The 20,530-nt window shown below is 44.1% G+C and overlaps 1 protein-coding gene and 1 long non-coding RNA gene across 3 annotated transcripts in view; one reads left to right on the top strand and one right to left on the bottom strand.

Annotated features, from left to right (window-relative positions):
- The window catches only part of LOC147201857 (contactin-4-like), a 75,509-nt gene that overhangs the window by 44,410 nt on the left and 10,569 nt on the right, over window positions 1-20,530 (top strand). The window contains exons 12-17 of one of the 2 annotated variants that reach the window (XM_086117729.1): window positions 7,929-8,056; window positions 15,181-15,356; window positions 16,776-16,893; window positions 17,291-17,449; window positions 18,041-18,190; window positions 19,269-19,339. In XM_086117729.1, coding sequence (XP_085973855.1) covers window positions 7,929-8,056; window positions 15,181-15,356; window positions 16,776-16,893; window positions 17,291-17,449; window positions 18,041-18,190; window positions 19,269-19,339 — 802 coding nt within the window. Of the gene's footprint in view, window positions 1-7,928; window positions 8,057-15,180; window positions 15,357-16,772; window positions 16,894-17,290; window positions 17,450-18,040; window positions 18,191-19,268; window positions 19,340-20,530 lie in introns of both variants that reach the window. The other variant, XM_086117728.1, reaches the window with a different exon arrangement.
- On the bottom strand, window positions 11,925-19,292 carry LOC147201858 (uncharacterized). Its single transcript, XR_015101603.1, has 3 exons — window positions 18,979-19,292; window positions 15,247-15,337; window positions 11,925-12,503 (listed from the first exon to the last, which is right to left on the bottom strand). It is a non-coding gene; the product is annotated as an uncharacterized LOC147201858 (long non-coding RNA).

The raw sequence follows: 20,530 nt of genomic DNA, 5'->3' as shown, positions 1-20,530 counted from the left end.
AGATGACATCAGCTGGAATAAAGCGGCTGAGAGTGCAAAGCAGGGTCTGGTTTGTAATTGGGCCTTGTCAGCCATAAAGCCCACCAAAAAAAAAAAGTAAGACGCCATTTCGATTTGTCACAAGGGGGGGGGGGGCTTGTGTTGGTTCCCACATCAAAAACGCCAACCATCAAGTGACTGTCGTGAGGTGCTATAAGGATGTGCCGCAGTCACAGCTTTTTGAAAAGCCTTTCCACGGTTAGCTCCGTCAGCTTTTGGTAATCATGCAAATATTTGCACGGGACCAGTCAATTCTCCGTAGAAGACGTTTGCCTCCGGAGGAAGGTGTTCAGTGTTTGGAAGGGGCTCGGGTAAATCCTTGTTTTTTACAATGGCGCGCTTGAAGAGAGAGCGTGTTCAACGTTGGAATGTTCAATGTATTGCTTTTTCGTGTTTCTTTTGGTATGTTTCCTTTCACAGTCATGTCAAGATCACAGCTTTAATTTTTAGTGAGCTAAATCGGCGGGAAAAAAAAGAGAATACCTCTTCCGTTGTTTTGATTTTGTACTCGGAGAATAGTTTTAACGAATGTTGACTTATCAATGATGTTCCCGGAGCTCTTGTGTACACAAAATCTAAATGGTTTCATGTAACGTACTGCAAAAACAAAATTACGTCTGAAGTACAAAGTTTGTATGCGTTCTCGCCACATTGTCTGAGTTACTTTTGACCGAATTTGTAGAAATATGCTTTTCATTTCTCATTTAGTCATCTCTCTCTCGCTTCACTTGACTTTTCAGCACCAAATTTCATTCCTCTCCATACCTCTTCCGGGACGTCTGCGCTCCTTATGGCCAAACCATCGCAGGCAGTCCAACTGCAGCGACATTCTCTGCTCAATCAAAGCAAAATCATGACAGACGACAAAAATGCTATTTTTTTCACTTTGCAAGTTCATTCATTCATACATCGTCCGAACCGCTTTATCCTCACTGGGGTCGCAGTGGGTGCTGGAGCCTATTCCAGCTGTCTTCGGGCAGTAGGCGGGGGACACCCCGAAGTGGTTGCCAGCCAAACGCAGGGCACACAGAGACGAACAACCATGCGCGCCCGCAAGTTAATGATTTTAATTATTATAATATCTTCAAATGTGTGTGCAATTGGAAGTTGCGCACTAAAGTGAAGAGAGGCGATGATGTCGATGAGTTGATTAGTCTCGGAGGAGAGAGAGAGAGAGAGAGAGATCCATTTTCTGTGCCAAATTGGTCGGACGTCATCCTTCGTCATGACCCAGAGGTTCACTATCCCTCTTGTTGAATGTACATCCCTCTACCCTGGCAGCGCAAATAGTCATGATGGTCACGTAAAAGATGAAATGTCTTGTAGAGTGATCAGCATTTATGAGGCCATCTGTTCTGCTCGGCACTCTCCTGAAAGAATCGGTGGCAGGAGAGCAGCAAACTTTGCATTCATTCATTTAAGTACGCCATATTTTGCCCTCTTTCCTTGTTGGTTTTGTCTGATTCGAAGAAGATTGAAAGGAGACATTATGCATCGCTGCCGCAATTGGAACATTTCCCAGTAGTCTTCATTGAAGATCTTTGAAATTCTTTGGTCAAAATACGCAATCCGTCATGAAATGCAGCACACTTAATATCAATTTACAAGACGGGTTGATTTTTTTTTATTTCGATTTTTTTTTTTGTGGGTACGCTGCGTGCAAATGAGCCACGGCTCATTCCACACTCTGTACTAAGTGGCCAATGTCCTTTGTATCGTATCATTTTGTTTTTTGTTACCATGACAACCGAGTACTGCAAGTATATTCTGTATTTCAGATGCTAATCATGCTTTCAACTTATTGCTAATCTTTGCAAGTATATTCTGTATTTCAGATGCTAATCTTTGCTTTCCCTTCGTTGTGCTTACCTTTGGACTTGGACAGGATAGGGCTTCCATTTCATCCTCTCTTGAAAATGGCAGATCTTCAACACAGCCTAGCTGTCCAGTCATGGGCGACGTAACTTGGCGTGAGGGTGATATTTGGTAAATTAGCGACGCTCTTATTCCGCAATTTAAAAGAAAAAAAATCTTCTCAGAAATACGTCGCTTAGTTCTGTCTTCCCCACGTCATTTGATTATTGAACAGCCTGTTCGGAAATCCAAATAATTGCATCCGAGCAATGAAATGTCAATCCCCTTGGATATCTGACATGCAAATTTTGGATTGACAGACATGCGACTGGTCAGCACTGAAATGTATTCGGTGGTGCTGAATAAAATGCAGAATTTGAATGGCCAGCCCGCCGCGTCTTGCTAACGCAGAGGCAGTCCAAAGTGTTGGCTCACTCCGAGCCCGCATGCGGTTCGCATTGTTTATTACACTCAAGTCTTGCTTCTCCCTTTTTTTCCCTCCTCATCAAATCTCTAATTGCTTCATCTGGAGTCTAATAGAACATCTGCTCATGAAGTGGAGTCCTGCCTCTCTCTCAGTGGAGGTTTGCAGTCAGGGAGAGAATTGTGAGGCCTAAAACACTGAAAGCGTATGTGTCCAGAAGGACTTGTTCATTACGTCGCGTGGAGGAAAAGCTTTACAACCGCCAACGGCTGCCGTGGACCGCTGACTGTAGCTTTTCCATTTTACCTTTGCCAACAATTCTCCACCTTGGCTGTAGCCACATGGCTCACAAGGTCCCCTGAGTGAAAATGGGAGCAAGCTGAGGATGAGACAAGCTGGCGGCTGCAAACGCTGCCATTCATGGGTGCCCGCAAGCATGCGCATCCATGTTGTAGCAGATTCAAGGTTTTATTCTCTCCCCCACCCCCCCCCAAAAAAAAGATGTGCCAGAGTTGCCCAGTCAGCCCAAAAAAACCAAAAGGTCCCGTTAGATCCCCTGTAAATCGACCATAACGTTTCTTCTGAAGCAAATGTTTGTATTCGCTTACTGTCAGAGCTATTTTATTGGACATCCTGCTTAATCGGTGAGCTTTCTCTGCTCATAAAATCAGATGATTAGTTGCAGCTCTCGTAATCATTAAGGAGCGCTTGAGGAGCTAAAGTATAGTTGAATAATGATCATAAAAATAGATGACAAAAGAACTACGTATTTGATTCCTTCTTCTACACCTTGGAAACGGGGAGCATATGGATTAGGGATTTGGTGACAGAACCAGATTCAAGATGCAGATCAAGGAATTCATTCACTGGTGTCACAGTAATTCACAAGCAAAAAAAAGAAAAAAAGAAATGAAGGCAGGAGCCTGTGACACTTGGCACCCACTTACAGTATATTGTCTAATTAACTCTGCTAATGGAGTAGAGCAGTTTTAATTATTCATCTCCCAAGAAATTGTGTTGAATCCGTTGCTTCCAACTCTGTGGGCACTCTCTGGACTGGTCTCTTCCAGCAATCTCTACACTTTCCAGAAAACACAAAAAAAAAAATATATATATATATATATATATATATATATGTATGTATATGTGTGTGTGTGCGTGTGCGTGTGTGTGTGTGTGTGTACAGGATGTACAAATACATTACGAAGTGACATTGTGGCATTTGAAATCTCATGCTGCTGCATCATTTGCATTTTGTGGAGTTCTATTCTCGAAACAATATTTTTGGAAGTCTTATGCTGACTGACAAAACTCTAATCCTGGCACATGAGATAAAATGAGTTGTGAGATGTTTGCCGAGATAAGGTCAGTCTGTGTTCCTTGTGCCGCTCACTAGGATTGTTGTTATCGGAGAGACTTTGGCCCATATCATTTTTCAAAGCGAGAATCCACCAGCGCAGCAAGAGTAATCCATCTTGCTACCGCTGACAATTTCCTGTGGAACCCGGGCATGCTCTTTATTCCTCAAGGAATACCTCAGCACGTAAGAGATGAATATCTGTGAAGCGGGAGAGCAATTTGTGATTAAAAGAATCCTTTGGCAGAACATCCACAAACCCTTTGTGGCCCAGGACGATAAACCGTGCGCCCTTGCGAGGCAATTAGCGGCGCCATCTCAAAATGTTCCATTGAAGCCAAGTGGGACATTCTCAATGAGCCTGTGTCATGAAGATACCTTGCTGTAAAAGCTCGACACAACATTTTGCCCTCGATGGTTTGTTTACACCTAAATTAAAAGCTATAGTTTAGATTGATGAGTATTGAGGCTTAACTTTTTTCTTTTTTTTTTGCGCAGCGACCACTTTCCAGAATGAATTACCGGTAGTTAAGGTTTAATGAATTGCGGGGGTGGGGGGGGTTGGAAAAAACATCAGCATTACATAAAGTCAGGGATTATTGCTTGCATGACTCTCCGGAAGGATTGTTCGAATCAAGCATTCGTATTTGCGGCCTCAGATGCTGCCGTGCTGTCACAACTGTGTTGTGCGGTGGTCCAAAACAAAGCTCAAGACAGAATCGTTTGCATATCCTTAGAAGTGCGGCGCTCATAAAAATGAAAGAAGCGGTTCGCTCAAGAAAAATGAACAGAACAAGCATGTCGCAAGACCGGTGGAAAAAAAAAAAATGGAACCAAAAATACTCCGTGATGAGCCCACCCCTCGGCCGACATCAGCCGGGCTCGACTCCGGCATACCCTCGCGTACGACTCTGGTGTTGGGTTTTCCAAGAGGACAGTTTATGAAGAGGGAATGAATGCAATTATTGATCGTACATAAGCCACTGCTAATGTGGGTAGTGCGTCGGGGGAAGGGAGGGGGGCACACTTCATTCTCCCTTTCCTTGCTTTAGTCACTGTCGGACATTTTCAACGGTGGTCACAATGTGGCACATTGACAAGAATTGACTGACACCTTCAAACGGTGTTGCTGAAATGGTCCTTTTATTAATGGTCACCTGCAGATGTTGTGAAAGCGCAAATACAAATAAAAGATGGATAGTCGTGTATTGTAGTGTTTTAAATTGATTTTATTCTTCATTGAACTGGAATTGGGCTCCTATAAACCATGTGACCTGTGCTGTTTGAAAATTTTATACCGCAGCCTCATTGAGTCACCGAAAATGTTTAATGGAAAACGTACGTGTTCACAGTTGATCTTCATTGTTTCCATTTTCTTTAATGTATTTATTTATTTATATGACATCCTCTTTTTTTAAACGTTAGATTTCCCTAGGTCTAGCTTTACATGTCAACGATGCCGGAACGCCCAGCAGAGTGCCTGGTGGTTATGCTCGCCTCATTCATTGCAGCTAATGATGCATGTAACAAGGATAAGAATCATTGGTACAGATGTGTAGCAGTTCCAGCAAAAATCAATATCAATTACACCTGTATTGAAAAATTGCCTCAAGTCGATGTCCATACGTCTTTTCTTTTTTTTTTTTAAACAAGCATCAGGCAATCTCTTCGTTCACAGAAAGTGCAAGAACAGCAAATTCAGGTCCTCACTTGCCAGTAGATATCTAATTGACCTTTGACCTTGATGTAGCAGAATGTGGCATTTGGTTGGATATAACCTCGCTTGAACCACACATGCAAGGGACTTTGCCACGTTGCGGTGAGCTGAGCGGACCTCAGCATTTCAGCACTGTGCTACACAGCCAGATTTGATTTATGCCTTTCGCCGGCCTATTTCGCAGCACACACACGATGAGGGGAGACTGCATTTCAGTTGGTCTAAAACAGAGCCATCCCGTTGGTTTTCAAGCGCTCCACAAATACCGTTGAGTTGAGTTATCTCTGCAGAAAAACGAACGATGCATTTTCCTCACAGTACGTCGACGCGTGAGCACAACGTTTTGTGAACTAATCCTTTTGGAAGAAAGACGGGCTGATTTTGCAAGCCGTGTCCGTGCACTGAAGCGAGGATGTGAATGTAGAAGGTTTTCGCCCAGACTAATGATTTGGCGAATTCACCGACAAGCGTGTGACCATCTCGCTTCCTGTGGTGTCATGGCTGAGTTATTCCACTGATAGAATCTTAACCTCTATTTTCACAAGCTCGGTTTATTTTCCCCGTTAATTAAGTAGGTGCACACACGGGCCTGCACCCTGCGGCCACGCCGCCAGCCAGCCATGGCATATCAAAGTCAATGAGTATTCATCAACAGCCCCGCTCGGAACGCTCACATTTGTGATTACGCATATTGTTTGCATGTTGAGTCCTTATGAGGGTGCGTCCGTTCTTTGCCAAGTTGGTGTGTTTCTGCACCAAGGGAGCAAACATGATTCTGCTATTTGAACAGGCGGCCTGAGAGAGCGCCAACGTACACTTTGTTCAAAGCTGTCAACACACAATATTCATGCGTTTTCGGGACCTGTTATTGGTACTGTGGCAATTCCCTCTTATGACAAATATATATATACAGTATACAGGTATATATATATTTTTTCAAACAGATCAAAGGTACGATATGTCGAGTGAAGAATCATATCAAAGGTTTCAAGTGTCTTTTTGATGGAGAGTGAAGTTGCCTGCATCTCTTAACGACATCGCAAAGAGAATTTAAGGAAATAACAAAAGCAGGCTTTTTATTTTGGTTTTACGTTCGGGGTGGGCTCTTTCCTGTGATTTCCACTTCACAGTGGCCATGACGGCAGCTCTGTGACTGATGTTGTGTCTCTTTCATCTCGCCACATCCCAAGGAGGATCAGCACCGCACCGTCCTACCCCCCAAAATACACACCTGTGTTTTTCACTCGCCATGTCACCCTGTTCAAAAATAATCAAGCGGATAGGACCGATATTCCTGTGTCCATTCAACTGTGCCAGACAGCGATGAAAGGAATGGCACTCGTGTTCATCTCGGCCCGTGAATTATTGATACGTGCCCCTTCGCTGATATTCCCCAAGGATGGAAATGGGAAACATCTCGTAAAAGGGGCACCCCGACGAGACATTTTGTCTGGGCCGTAGCGGAGAAGGGAGAATGAAATGTAGGGTGAGCCACAAGATTTTTTGCTGCCACTGGCACGTTGCAACTGAACAATTCTTACAGTGACCTCATGACTTCTTTGTCTTCAAATAAAGTAACAAACACAGACAAACAGTCAGTCAAGATTTATACGATGGATTGCGAAAACATGAATAGAAGGCTTGCGATATTGCGACTGAACTCCATGTATGTTCCACTGTCCTTGCATGTTGAGTCTTTTCTTATGGCTCGTTTATGCTTAAGTTCCCGCCAGCCGCGGCAGGCCCATTTTTGGCCACCTTGGACAAAAAGGGGAATTCTAGGTGGAGGTTTGTTCGATGCAGTTTGAAAATGCAACTTTAGCTCGAGTTTATTTCATAGTTGCCAGACTTTGGCGCAATTGCGACACCCTCTCCTGTGCCCCCTCCCACCCTTCACCTGCACTTAAACTGCATTCTAGTTTTTGGAAACAAATGACTAACAAGCGGTCACGTGCCTTCCTTGTCGTTAGCTTGAACAAGAAAACATTTTGTTTTTGCGCCGTCTCGCTGCTCGTGTCCTTTGGACTCACTCTTTCCACTGTTATTTCAAGTCAACGGTGTTGTGGGCACACATCATTTTCCTCTTCTTGAGGCTGAAGCAATTTGCATGCAGGCCTACACTTTGAAAACTTGCTGTTTATTAGACGGTCTCCCTTTGAGTTGACACAGAATGTGGTATTCAAGGGCGCGTTTTGCATTTTTCTTTTCTTTTTTTTTGTCTTTTTTATTACTATCATCAAGAAAGAAAATCCACTTTTTTCAGGCTTTTTGACCTTTTTAGAAGCGCTCATGGCCATTGGATAAAGGGCATGCATTGCCATTTCTCAAAGTACTGTGTCGGATTATTTACCGGCAAAGCCGTTAACCCATTATTCTTTTCTTTAATTGAGAAGATAAATGTTTGAATTAGATATCTGTTGTACTTTATAACAGGAGTCTTTGAAATGTAATGTATCAGATGTGCTATATATTTGTATCAACGCTGTACTTGAAGAATAACTTTTTTTCAACACACCGTTTGTTTATTTTCACCCCAGGGTTTCCATTCTGGATAATGGTAATCTTCGCATATGGAACGTAAGCAAATCAGATGCTGGACCCTACACCTGCGTGGCCAGGAACCAGTTTGGTGTGGCTAGTAGCACAGGAAGTGTCACGGTTAAAGGTAATTTCCATTTCCATTTCCTGTACACCACAATTTGGGCTTTATGAACTTTCAGATACAAGTGATGACTAACGTGTTTTTCAAGATATAATCCAGAGGCCTCTGGATGTTTATTGCCACTCCCGATTAACATTTTCTGTCAAGCTAAGCATAAGATAACATAACTTTGCTTAAAAGTCTGCTCTGTTAATGCTAACACTGTGGAGCAACTCAGACTGACACGACACAAATATTCACAGGCATATCTTCTTTATTCTCTGCAAAGAACGACTGGCACTGTCTTCATATACTGTGTATCTGCATGATACTGCCCCCAGCTGGCCATCTATCCATCTATCTTGTCCTCCCTGCATATATTAATTCATCCATCCGCCCATCCATCCCATCTTACTGCTCAGTTCTATGACAGTGCCGTTTTAGAGAGAGAAAATGCTGACGAGTCCCAAAGTGTAAATTAGCGATATCGTTCCCAGCTTTCAACTACATTGCCAACCGGTATACAGAGTACTCAAAATACTTTTTGGAATAAGAAGGGAGGACAAGCAATTGTGCTACTGGCACAATATCCAAACAACAGTCTCTTTGTACACTTTTGCAGCTCCGTGTGAATGGGAATAATTTTTCGTAACAGGGTCTGTATGCTGAACTTTCAATATATATGTAAAGATATAGATAGATAGAGAGAGAGAGAGAGAGAGAGAAAGACCACCACACAGAAACCAGAATTCACCTTTTTAATTGGTCGTTTTTGTGTCTGGAGAGCAGAGCTGTCATTACACGTGAGGCAGAGCCACCTCGGGATGTGTGTTTGCAAAGGTGTTGAAATCACTCTGCACCCCCCCACTGCTTCTGGTATCGTCTGAGGATCTTCTGTGTGGAAAAAGACCTCATGTTGTTAGATCGTCTGCAATGGGGATTGCTTTCCTGCTCTGGTGCTGTGACTTATTACACTTCATTAAAAATGAATGGCAACTGGGTATAAAGTGCTGTGCATTGAGTGCCTCTCGTCTGTGCACACTGCTGATTTTCTTCACTGTTTCCACTGGGGATTGTGTTATCACCTCCTCGAGTTTGTCGGGGACTTGCCAACATATTTAGTGAACCATAGCCTGGCCATGACCCGCTTTGGCCGAGGTTGCTGGTTCAAATATAACATTATTTGTTCTGCTTCGAGCTTCCTTGTCATTCTTATTTTGGGATTTATCGGATTCATAATCTTTAGCTTCGGGGAATTTCTTTTTCGGCTTGTATTCAGAATGGTTTTCTCAACTCAACTCAAGTATATTTCTGGAGCACTTGAAAACAACCACCGCGGTATACAAAGTATTGTACATGGAGCAAAAATGAAGTAATGGTACCCGTGGCTTTTGACGGTTAGTCTGAATTCGGTTTGATAAATCTTGCGGATTCATCTCCGTATTTCCACAGAATTTTGAAATATTTCACCCATGTGTCCAGACTCACCAAAGCAGATCGGCAAACTTGTATGGCAAATTTGAGTCCAGTTGGTTGTGTCCAGCGCTGTGCAAGAACTGATAAATCACCAGACGGTCAGAAAATGGAAATGTGTTCATTGAATGATGTCTGAATAAATTATATATTATGATTAAAGGATAGGCAGGGAAGCGTGGTGAAAAGTCGTAACTGTTGTTTTCACTCAGTAAGGGAGGGGGGGGGAAAAACGTCGCTGTTCTCCCGTATAACTTTTAACTGTCTCCTAGGACAAGCTGTGAACATCAATCGTCATATTCAAGCCAATCTTATATCATAAATATTAAATACTATTGATACAAAAATCCACCTCCCGTCATTTAATTTGGCCAATATTCCGGTCCTTCCGCGTCATCCGGAGATGACTTCAAATCGAGACGTGTTTCCTTTTTCTCCTTTGAATTATAAAACACAGATTTCATGCATTATGAATGCTCGGAAGTCAGCCGCAGTCAAGAATGTGGGAGAGAGCTTTGAGTGCACGTTGCCGCTGATTTCCGACAACCACACATTCCCCCCCAACCCCAACCCCTACCACCACCCCCCCCCCCCCACACACACACACACACACAATTGTGAGCTCTCCGACAAAAATGAAAACTTTCGTAAGGATTTAAGAAAAGTCAGGCTCGAGAATGCGCTGCAGTGTCTCGCAAAGAATCGTCATGTAATTCCTTTTCTGGTGATTTCTGTTGTCATTTCACACAAGACCATCATATGATGGTGTTACTGCTTCCAACCTCGGGCAGCCAGCGGGCAGGTTGAGACCTGCTGCTCCCTGCAGCTTCAGCTTGTTGTCTGCATGCGTGATTTTCCAATGGAGCCGCAAGGTAGGGTGCCTGGTAATGTCTTCTCAGCATAAATAGACGCCGCCATTACGGCCTTCGCTTCATCAGAGAGTCAGGGTTTATTAGACACCCCTCCGCGGCTTTTCCATCATCATATGTACAGGCGGTTTTCTGCAGCTGATGTACAAATATTCCCCAATATGATTTCACGCCTTTCTGTCACATTCGATCTTGTCTCATCAATGTGACGGGGTAATTTACATGCGTTATTCGAGTGAGAATTGGAAACCTATTTAGTGTGGGGGGGGGGGGGCAAATGTGTGTTGGGAGCAGCTCTTATGGGAGATGACAGGATGATATTCCAATTGACTTTCCTAATATGAATGCTGAAAAATACCTGTCAGGAAGCATTGTGAATAGGAGTCACCTCGAAAACAGCTCAGGAGGAGCAGTCACAATAAATGAGCCTTGTTAATGTCCGCATTATGCCAACACTTGGGGGATATTACCAGATTAATTGCATTTGATTAGACATGCGCCGGCTGAATTTAGATTTCGCCAGGCTTGAACCGTTGCCAATTAGTACACAGTACACTTAGTCAATATGCGGGACACCAAGCAATCGGAATCAACCTTATCTTGTCACATTTTCTTTTGGGTAACGTAGGGCAGAAATGATTTGTCTTCATTCAACTCAGTTGTTGTTTTGTCTTTAAAACACAAAAATGGAGCATGTATTTCTAATGTTTGGAGCACCGTTGCAGCAGAGTGTGTGTGTGTGTGTGTGTGTGTGTGTGTGTGTGTGTGTGTGTGCGTGTGTGTGTGTGTGTGTGTGTGTGTGTGTGTGTGTGTGTGTGCGTGCGTGTGTGCGTGTGTGCGTGTGTGCGTGTGTGTGTGTGTGTGCTTCTTTGCGAATGCTTTCCATCCCGATCGTTTTTTTCACCACCTCCCTTCACTGTGTTGTCGTGTATTTTTCTACATACAGTCATTCAAATGTTGACCCACTCTCTAGTTTCAGTGCAGATGTTTTGAAACTGGCATTTTCAAAACACTATGAAAAAAACTGTGATAACAATCAAGATCGGATGATAAGAAAAATTATTATGGGATCAGGATTTTGTCAGATGGGCCAGCCCTACTATTGAGATGTAAAGGTGTGTGTGGTGGTCGGTAGTGGAAACCAGCTCAAATAAAAAAAAGATCAATTTCACGCAAAATTTATAACCCCTTCCAATTTGTAATGCACCAATCCTTTATGCTGTTCATGCACTGTAACCATACGAGTGGCGTATGCGTGTGGGATCGATAAGATGGACAACGAGGGAATGATTGCGATGCTGGAGTGTTGATCAGGCTATGCTGCTTGGTTGAAGCAAAACAAGATTAAAAAGAAAAAAATTGAATACTGTTAAATGCGATCCGACCCTGTGTGGAAACATGCCGCTACCCTTGTTGAAGATTCATTAACTGTGGCTAATCATAGTTTTCAGAAAGCTGAACTCATTTCGACTGGCCAAAACCAAGCCTGATGACCTCCAATTGTATTCATTAAATCAAGAAATCTCAGAAATAGAACCTGTCTGACAAAGCAAAGTTGGTGAAAAGATCTTACAAAGAAAAACTGGAGGTTAGGAATAATGTAATTGACATCTATTACTCCGAAAAGGGTTACAAAGCCCATTCCTAAAACTTTAGGACTCCGGGGAATCACGGTGATAGCCATTATTCAGAATTAGAGAAAACATGGAGCACTGGTGATCCTTTCCAGGATTTTCCTAAGAGCACAGCAGCGATGAAACCAGGAGGTCACAAAGGAAAGAACTGCAAGCCTGAATTATTCCCAAAATTTTGGGGTGAATATTCTGTAATGACAACAGTTGAAGTTTTTGGCAAGTGCGTGTGTCTCGTTGAATCTGGTTTAAAATAAACACAGCATTTTAGAAAAAGAACCTTGTACCTCCAGTCAAACATGATGGTATTAGTATGACGGTCTGGGGCTGCTCTGATTCTTCAGGGCCTGGATGACTTGCTGTGATTTATGGAACCATAAATTCTCCTCTTTACCGGCAAATCTTGAAAGTGAATGTATCGCCAAGCTGAATCGCACTTGGTTTCTGCAGCAGAACAGTGATCCAAAACACACCAGCAAGTCAATTTCTGAATGGGTTCTGAAAAAAGAAAAAAATGAAGCTGTTGCAGTGAGCTCATCAAAGTACAGACTTCAATCCGAATGAAATGCTATGGTATGATCTTTAAAAAGCTGACCTCCTAAACTTAAGCCACCCAGTTGTTCCACCTGATGGCACTACTCTCCCCCCTCCGCTTTTGTCCAGGAAATTAGGTAATTTCTACCTAATTAGGCAATTAGGTATAAGAAACACCAATGATATTGTAGAATTATCTGGAAGGTGCCAGGTAGTCAATTAAAAGGGACCATAACCTTCAGCCGTAACCTGAAAATAGGAAATGAACGTGTGATACAAGTGAAGCTTGTCACACTGATTTGTAGATGGTCATCTCTTTGTATGCAAGGCCATGGTCTGGGGAGTACAGATAAAGGCTTTTAGTAGTGTTCCTTCCATAAGACAGTTCAGACGAATGAGACAGAACAACTGATGTTTTAGTTAAGTTAGCATGTGTTGGTGTTTTGTTTTAAAGAACGGAAAGCGATGATTCTCTATGTCGTTCAAAGATTGCAAAACCGCCGTACGCCACATACATGGAGTCAATTCAATGGTGTCAGTGTCTCTAATTAAATTGGCTCACCATGCGGGGTACTGTCCTTTCCATTGTAGAGGTAAAGGGCAACAAGGCATCACGCTTGACAAAAATCAATCAACCTCTCTTTCCATATAATCTGCCAGAACTGGTGACAGAGGAGGGCAATAATGCAGCCCATTCTCCTCATCTGTCAAAGTGAATCCCTTGAGCTACTTATAGCGATCAGGTTATGCAAACTGTGATGGGAGCAGTTCATGTGAGAGAAGAGACAGCTACAACAACCCCAGTGGAGAGATGAAAAAGCAAATAAGGGTTTTATAGCAGGTTACCGAGTTGCGTAGGTAGAAGAGTCAAATATTCCTGACAGTAAGTGCGACAGTAAGGGTTTTGTTTTGTTTCGATGCAATTGCTTTGTTTACTTGTTTGTCTGTGAGCTAGATTCCGGATTTTTTATTTTTTTTAAAAAGCACACATACAGTATCTAAATACAGCACACTGATTTTGTCCAAACTTGGCAGAGCATGGTGCCTGTTCATTTCAGGGGTTGGTTGGAGTCGTCTTTAGATTGGGAGAGTGGCAAGAGTGCGGAAGTTCATCTTCTATTGACTTTGATGACCGCCCACTCCTCTCCCTCGACCGTTTCCCATGCAAACCGCAAAGCACTGGCATGTTGTTGTTCTGACACGTTTGCTTTTAGGTGCTGCTTCAATTGCTTCATTTACTAAAAGCACCAAATAAGTTTGCTTGTTTTGTTATTTGCTTGAAATGTAGCACGGTTGACCAAATCCACAATCTTATGGAGTGATGGACCAAACGGTTCCATTTTCAATCCAAATAGGCGAAAGAACTTTGGGATATTTCTTTTGAAAGTGACTTAAATGTAAACAAAATTGCAACATATCATGCAGTGGCGCATGGGAGGGGCTATTCTGTGGTGCTATTCCAAAATGAGGTGAAAGTTCAACAGATTGCCGTTCAATACTGGTCAACCCTGGTCTCGGGGAGCGAATAAATTTGTTGGTCGACATTTAAAAAAAAAAAAAAAAAAAGGATTCAATAAATGCCATGGTAAATACCGCATAAGGGGTTGCATTTGTCTGTGGATTTTAAAAGGCCAAAACAATAAAGAGGCAATGAAGGCTGTGCATTGCCTGAACGTTCTAATCTATACTATTCCCAGGATCATTAGAGAAGTTAAGATGAATCTTGTATGCAGATTGGGTAGTGATTTAAAGTAATCACAGCATCCACCGGAGGTGGGGGGGTTGTTGTTCACTTAATGAAGAAAGCCTCTCCCTCTTCCTTCCTGGGCAATCGGCCCCGTTCAGGGACTTGCCCCCCCTCCCGGGTCCCACACCCAGTACGACTCTCGCTGGTGCCCCGCGAGGTTCACACTCAGTGCGGGCCCCGGAAGGGCCCTCGCCTGATTTTTGTTTAAGGAGGGTTGTGGGGCGGCTACTCCCACTTCCCTCCGTTCCAGCGGGGTGAGCCCTGGGCGCCTCACCTTCCGGTGAGGCCCCACCTCCTCCCCCGCCGGCTGGTGGGCATTTAGCCGCAACTGGGGCCCAAGAGCCCCGGCGTTCCCCCCTCGCGCCACTTGGAGGCATCCCACCACGCGAGGAGCCTCTCCCTCTCATCCGGCCTCTTTCGCCCTCCTCATCTTCCGCATTTGACCAAGTGCAGTTCGGGGACGCTTGCCTTATTCCCCGGCAATGCCAGCGCTTTGCACTGCAATTTCCCAAAGAGAACGGCGAGGAGTCGCTGGTGTTGACTGTTTTTCTTGCGGTGTGCTTTGGGAATATCAGGAGGAGTTCCAGGCTAAAGGCTGAGTTGACAGTGACTCACTGTGACTCGTCTGAATGCAGGAGAGACACGTCTCCAAATCCCAGCGGACTTAAACTGAGGCTCAAACAAATAGCAGCTATGGTAGCTTTGCAAGCTTCTTCCTTGTGCTCTGCGCTTAGTCCCTTCTATCTCTCTATTAACACTGTGACACATTCATGTAGGTGATGGAAAGCATGGCTTTTGGCCAAAGCAGCTTCTCTTCCCGTCGTAAATAATGCTGCACGGCCTGTAAAAATAGCCTCTTCCGTGTAACATTTCAGTTGTTATTATTTATTCCAGAGCCCACGATCATCACCACTCTGCCTGCAACCTTGGACGTGACTGTGGGGGAGAGTGTGGTCCTACCTTGTCAAGTCAGCCACGATCCCTCACTGGACCTCACGTTCACCTGGTTTTTCAATGAGCAGCTCATCCACTTCGGAAGCCATGGGGGATTCTTTGAAAAAGTGGGCGGCGTAAGTTAAACAGGCACATTTTATGATGAATATGAAATGACGTTAGCCTAGATGGTGAATTTATGCCTTATGATAAATGGTAGTGATGGAGGAATGAAGCTTCATGAAGCACTTGTGATCATTTTTTACTTCTCCAGAGGGCGTTCTTGGTTTAGAGATGCAGTGGGAATTTCCATTGCACTAGCCTTCATCATTAAACCAAGAGCACCGCGTAGAGGAGTTAGAAATCTCACAAGCGCTTCATGATGCTTCATTTTCGCATGGTACGTAGATAAATGCAACATGACACATCACAATGAATAAATGGATGCAACGCAACAGGTTGCATTTGCATCCATTGATTTGCATCATCCAACGACACTGCGACTGAATTCGTTTCGAACTCGAATATATCATTCCTCACTGCTTTCTTCCCGCAATCTTTCTTTTCAATAGCCGGAGTAGAATACAGGAATTAGATGTCAAGGAAACCAACGTGTGGGTGCGCTTGCCTAAATTGCAATGTGCTGGCTCTATAAAAGACATGAATTTTGTTTCTGACCTCTACAAAGCATGATATCGAATAGAGGTCAGGATGCCGAACTGAGGATTCATTGGTCATTTCTGTTTGGCCTCTTTTAGCATAGTTGTAACAAATTTAGCCACGGTGCAGATGGAATGTATCAAGTGTCTTATTTATGGCCAGAATTGCTGCCTGTAGTTTTTTGTTTGTTTCTGAAATGTACATACCCATCCTCCATCCAGACTCTGGGAGCAATGCTGTACAGTGTTTCAAAGGCTGTGCCTGCACTACACACTACACGCATATGCTGTCTCATGTTCTTTTTGAAAGTCTCACCTGATTCTAAAAAAACTGTAGGAAAAAAAAAAGAGCAAAGCCAGGAATAGAACCGATCAATTCTCTTCTTATTATTCAGCTATTGCACTTGAAGATAAATAAACAGGGGGCAGCGTTGCGTTGCTGAGAGATTGCAGTCGACAACCCGTACACAGATAAAAGCACTTCACTGAATTGTTCCTGTCATTGTTCCGCGGCTTTCCTCTGTGTCCAATTTATTAGCGGAACGGCTCGGCGCCACTCTGTGATATTGAAAAGGTGGGAATTGCTCCCTTTAAAGACCTAAACTGCTTCTTGTAACCGAGCCCCTCCTATGCGGCCATCAGACGCAAGCTGTTTACGAGCGTACGTTTTCTGTAATTAAAGTCGCGGGACGAATACTTTGGGTGTCCTTGCAGAAAATGCGCGACAGAAAAGTTGATGGGAGAATGTGAGGTGTTGTTTTTTTTCCGAGTCAAACATGGAAATGAGCTTTGTGCTCCCACGCGGCTGGATGGTTGAATTTTCAGCGTAAGGAGATTTACCATGGGCGTACCCGTGTCTGCGTGTGACTTTTCTTTTTTTTTTTTTAATGGCAGCAGCATGCAGCAGGAGACATTATGATTCGAAACATCCAGCTCAGGCACGCTGGGAAATACACGTGCGCCGTGCAGACGAAGGTGGACAGCCTCTCTGTTGCCGTTGACTTGGTTGTGAGAGGTAAGCAAAACTAAAAGCGTCCTCTCCACTTTAACTCTCTCTGTCGATCTTCCAAATTGTACCTCGGCGCGTGTCTCAAATGCTTTTGTGCAAGAATTAATGATTGCTCAACGGTTGAGGAGAGTGGACGAGGCCAAGGGGTCGTCTTGCCGTGCTGGCCCTATGCCTCACAAATGAAATGGAAAATGGCAAGTTCTCTCCTCTCGGTTTTAAATATTTTGACCGTCCCATTCGACCGAGTAGTTCCCAACTGTCTCCACCGTGGCCGTAGGTGCCAAAAAGCAACGTGACTCTCATTCTCATCTCACTGTCGCTTCCTCATTTCCATTCGCTCTCCCTCTTTCCATCTAACCGCTTCCTCCTCGCTCTCGCCCCGATTATGCCGTCTCTCTCGCAGGTCCCCCGGGCTCCCCTAGCAGCACCCAAGTCGAAGAAATCACAGATACCACAGTGGCTCTATCCTGGAGGCCCGGCGCTGATAATCACAGTCCAATTACCGCATACACCATCCAGGCCAGGACACCCTTTTCCCTCGGGTGGCAGGCTGTCTCCACAGGTAAGCTCTCACCAACCAGCCGTGGCCTCTTCCAATCTCACCGAGGGGCTTGCTCTTTATTCGGGCTCTCCGGTGAAAATGTACGAGATGTCATTCCCGCCCCCCCCCCCCCCCGCCCCCCATGTCCAAATGGGGCTCTATTGTAGCGTGACCACTGGCCACCATTTTATCAGACTCCTGGGAATCCTCCAACATGAATTCCATCCTGATGATAAAGCCAGCGCAGATTTGATGTAAAATGATCGCGCTGATGGATTTGGTTTTGCACCTCATATCCTCCCTGATAGCGCCCTTAGTAACCACGCCTGGCCGCAGTAATGATGTGTAGCGCATGCTGTGCACCTCGCTGCACTGATATTCTCTAAACTAAGGAAGATTTCACCCCAGAAAAGGAAGGATCAACCTCATTGATTAGTCTATGTCACTGTTTTATTATGCGTTGAGACGCAAGGTGAAGCGGACGGCAGTCCCGGCCAATGCCGACTGCGTTCAGCGGCGCTCCTCCTCTCCTCTCCTGTCAGCATACAGTTTCAAGATGATGCACCCATGCAAGGTTTCTTGATACGGAAGGCAGCATTTGCTCAATTGCAGTTCCAAAAGTGGTGGGGGGCCACCGTCTGACAGCCACTGTGATTGACCTGAGCCCTTGGGTGGACTACGAGTTTCGAGTCCTGGCCAGCAACATCATCGGGACCGGCGAACCCAGCAAGCCATCCAAACAAGCCAAGACAAAGGGGACCTGTACGTGAGGAGCTCTCTCCCTGTCTCTTCTTTTGTCAAGTGACTTTTTTTGTTGGTCGAGTCATTGAACGATCCTTTTTCGTCCTGTGCAAGTATTGTCAAAGGTGTAGCATACATATCGAACCCCCAAAAGATGGTCCAGAACTAGGTCAGGGCTTGTGTAATGGTGCTTCGGTATCTTTCACATAGCTGCCTCCAGCTCTTTCCCCCGCAATTCTCCAACCGTAACGGCCCTGCGATAACACTGAAAAAAAAGGGCGTGTTGAAATTACTTCATTTTATGCGCAACATAAAATCATCTGGCCCGAGCTACATTTGTGACGTCGATGACGCATCATAAAATACATCTAAATCCAGATGATTCCATTGTGTGCAACGACTTGGCAAAATAAAATGGAGTCCATTCAACACACCTTTTTCTTTTTTTCCAGCATACTGATGATAAGTCCAGGTTGTCCCCATCCTCTCACTCTAATAGGATTGTTTCCAAACAATTAAGACCACAAAAAAGTATACAATATAATATTGTGCAAGTTGTTCACTGTTGGATTTACTCAATTAGATTTCGTCAAGTGGGTGCACAAAATCAAACCATCTGGACGCAGAGAAGTGGACTTCAAAAATGAATAAATTCAGAGCAGTGTTCCGCCACGTAAAGTGAGACAAGGTTAGAACTTAAAGAGGGACTAAATGTCAAAAACTTGTCAAAATCTTTCATCGTGTTGACCAACAGTGAATTGCATTTACGCTTGCATGACATTAAACCAAAGTGTGATGTAAAGCAATACCTGTTCAGGATCTGTTTCAAAGGTCCAAATTCCGGGATGGGATTTAATCCATTTGTATGATGTATCCAGGAAATGGCAATGCAAACAAATGGAAGGTTGCCCAATCTGCAGAACAGAGATCAACTGTCAAATCATTTTCCAGACAGCCCCAGATTTAAGAACGATGTCTTAATCTGCGCTTTCTCGCTGCCTTGCACGCTGAGCATTGCTCCATGTCAGTTTTCAGCATCACGTCAGCAAGGCTAAACCAATCTCTCTCTCTCTTTTTTGTTTTGTTTTTATTCCTGCAGCTCCGAAGGTCACTCCAGCTAGTGTGAGCGGCGGCGGTGGGAGTCGCTCGGAATTAGTGATCACATGGGAGGTAAGCAAGCACGCGAGGGACGTGTCATGCCGGGGTCATATTTTACGACGTTGTGTGTGTGTGTGTGTGTTCTCTCATGGACTTGCTGTCAGCGCAAAGGAGAAATTGTTTTATGGTTTGGAAAAGATCATTCAATTCACTTGGAAAAGACGATCAAATATACTCTTGTTAACCTTTTTTCCGAATGGTAGCCTTTAAATCTTGTGAGGATTCAGGCAGTTTCAAGCAATCGAGCCCCCGCTGTGGAACTCTTCACAATCACTGCTCACATTTCATTCTGCGCGAGTTTAATTTTAGGCATCTGCTTCAACGAAGCTTCGACTCTGATGCGGTCTTGAAATTAGCTTCTGACAGGCAACGCCAAAACGGCGGAATGACGCCTCGGCCTCCAGTTCGTACACCGAAACTAAATCCAAAGAAAAGGAGAAAAAAAATCAAAATCAAGTCAATGCTTGTTGTCTCTATCCACCGGCGGTGCCTGCGGCAAACCCGATTGCCGTGACGCCACCGGATATCACAATTTTCTTTCTTTGTGCATTCTCTATTTAGCACCTCTATACAGTAATTCAGGTAACATATATGAATAAACTTGTCTCTAAATGCTTGGAGCACCGTCGTAAGATAAATTTCCTCCGTCTATCTGACTTTTCCGTTCCTCGGTGAACACAACTCGGTAACCGAACGTGTGATTATTGTTCAAACAGCTTGCGAGGTGCCGCTGCGTTGGCATGCGGGGGACTTTTGATGCAGCCCTCTAAATTCCACCTTATGATCAGCGACGCTGAATACTTGGAAGTTATTATTTTTTTTGTCAAATGTCTTGTTTTTTCTTGTTTTTTAATTTTATTTATTTTTTTTTTTTTAATGAACCACAAAACGTATTTGTTGTTCTTGTTTAACCATTTGGGGCACGGAGAAACACGCAACAATTAGTGTCCACGCATTTGGCCAGGAGTGGATACTGAACCCAGTTCTAAATCCAACCACTATCACGTCGCATTTGTCAAAACATTCAATATTTTACAAAAAGGCAATACCATAGCACACCGCTGCTCCACAATACGTTCATGTGGAGCAGTTCACAGTCAATCAGCCGATTATGAAATATCTTCATGTGGCTGTGTCAGTTTTGCTCTGACCAAGCAGTCAGGGCACAGAAGAATGCTGCCTCAATGAGAGCCAGCTCTCTGA

This window comes from Hippocampus guttulatus, chromosome 8, assembly GCF_054856545.1.
Source record: "Hippocampus guttulatus isolate MCC_2025c chromosome 8, RoL_Hgut_1.0, whole genome shotgun sequence".
In the NCBI taxonomy this organism is placed as follows: domain Eukaryota; kingdom Metazoa; phylum Chordata; class Actinopteri; order Syngnathiformes; family Syngnathidae; genus Hippocampus; species Hippocampus guttulatus.
Note: the sequence above shows the minus strand (reverse complement) of the source record. Positions and strands in the feature narration are given on the sequence as shown.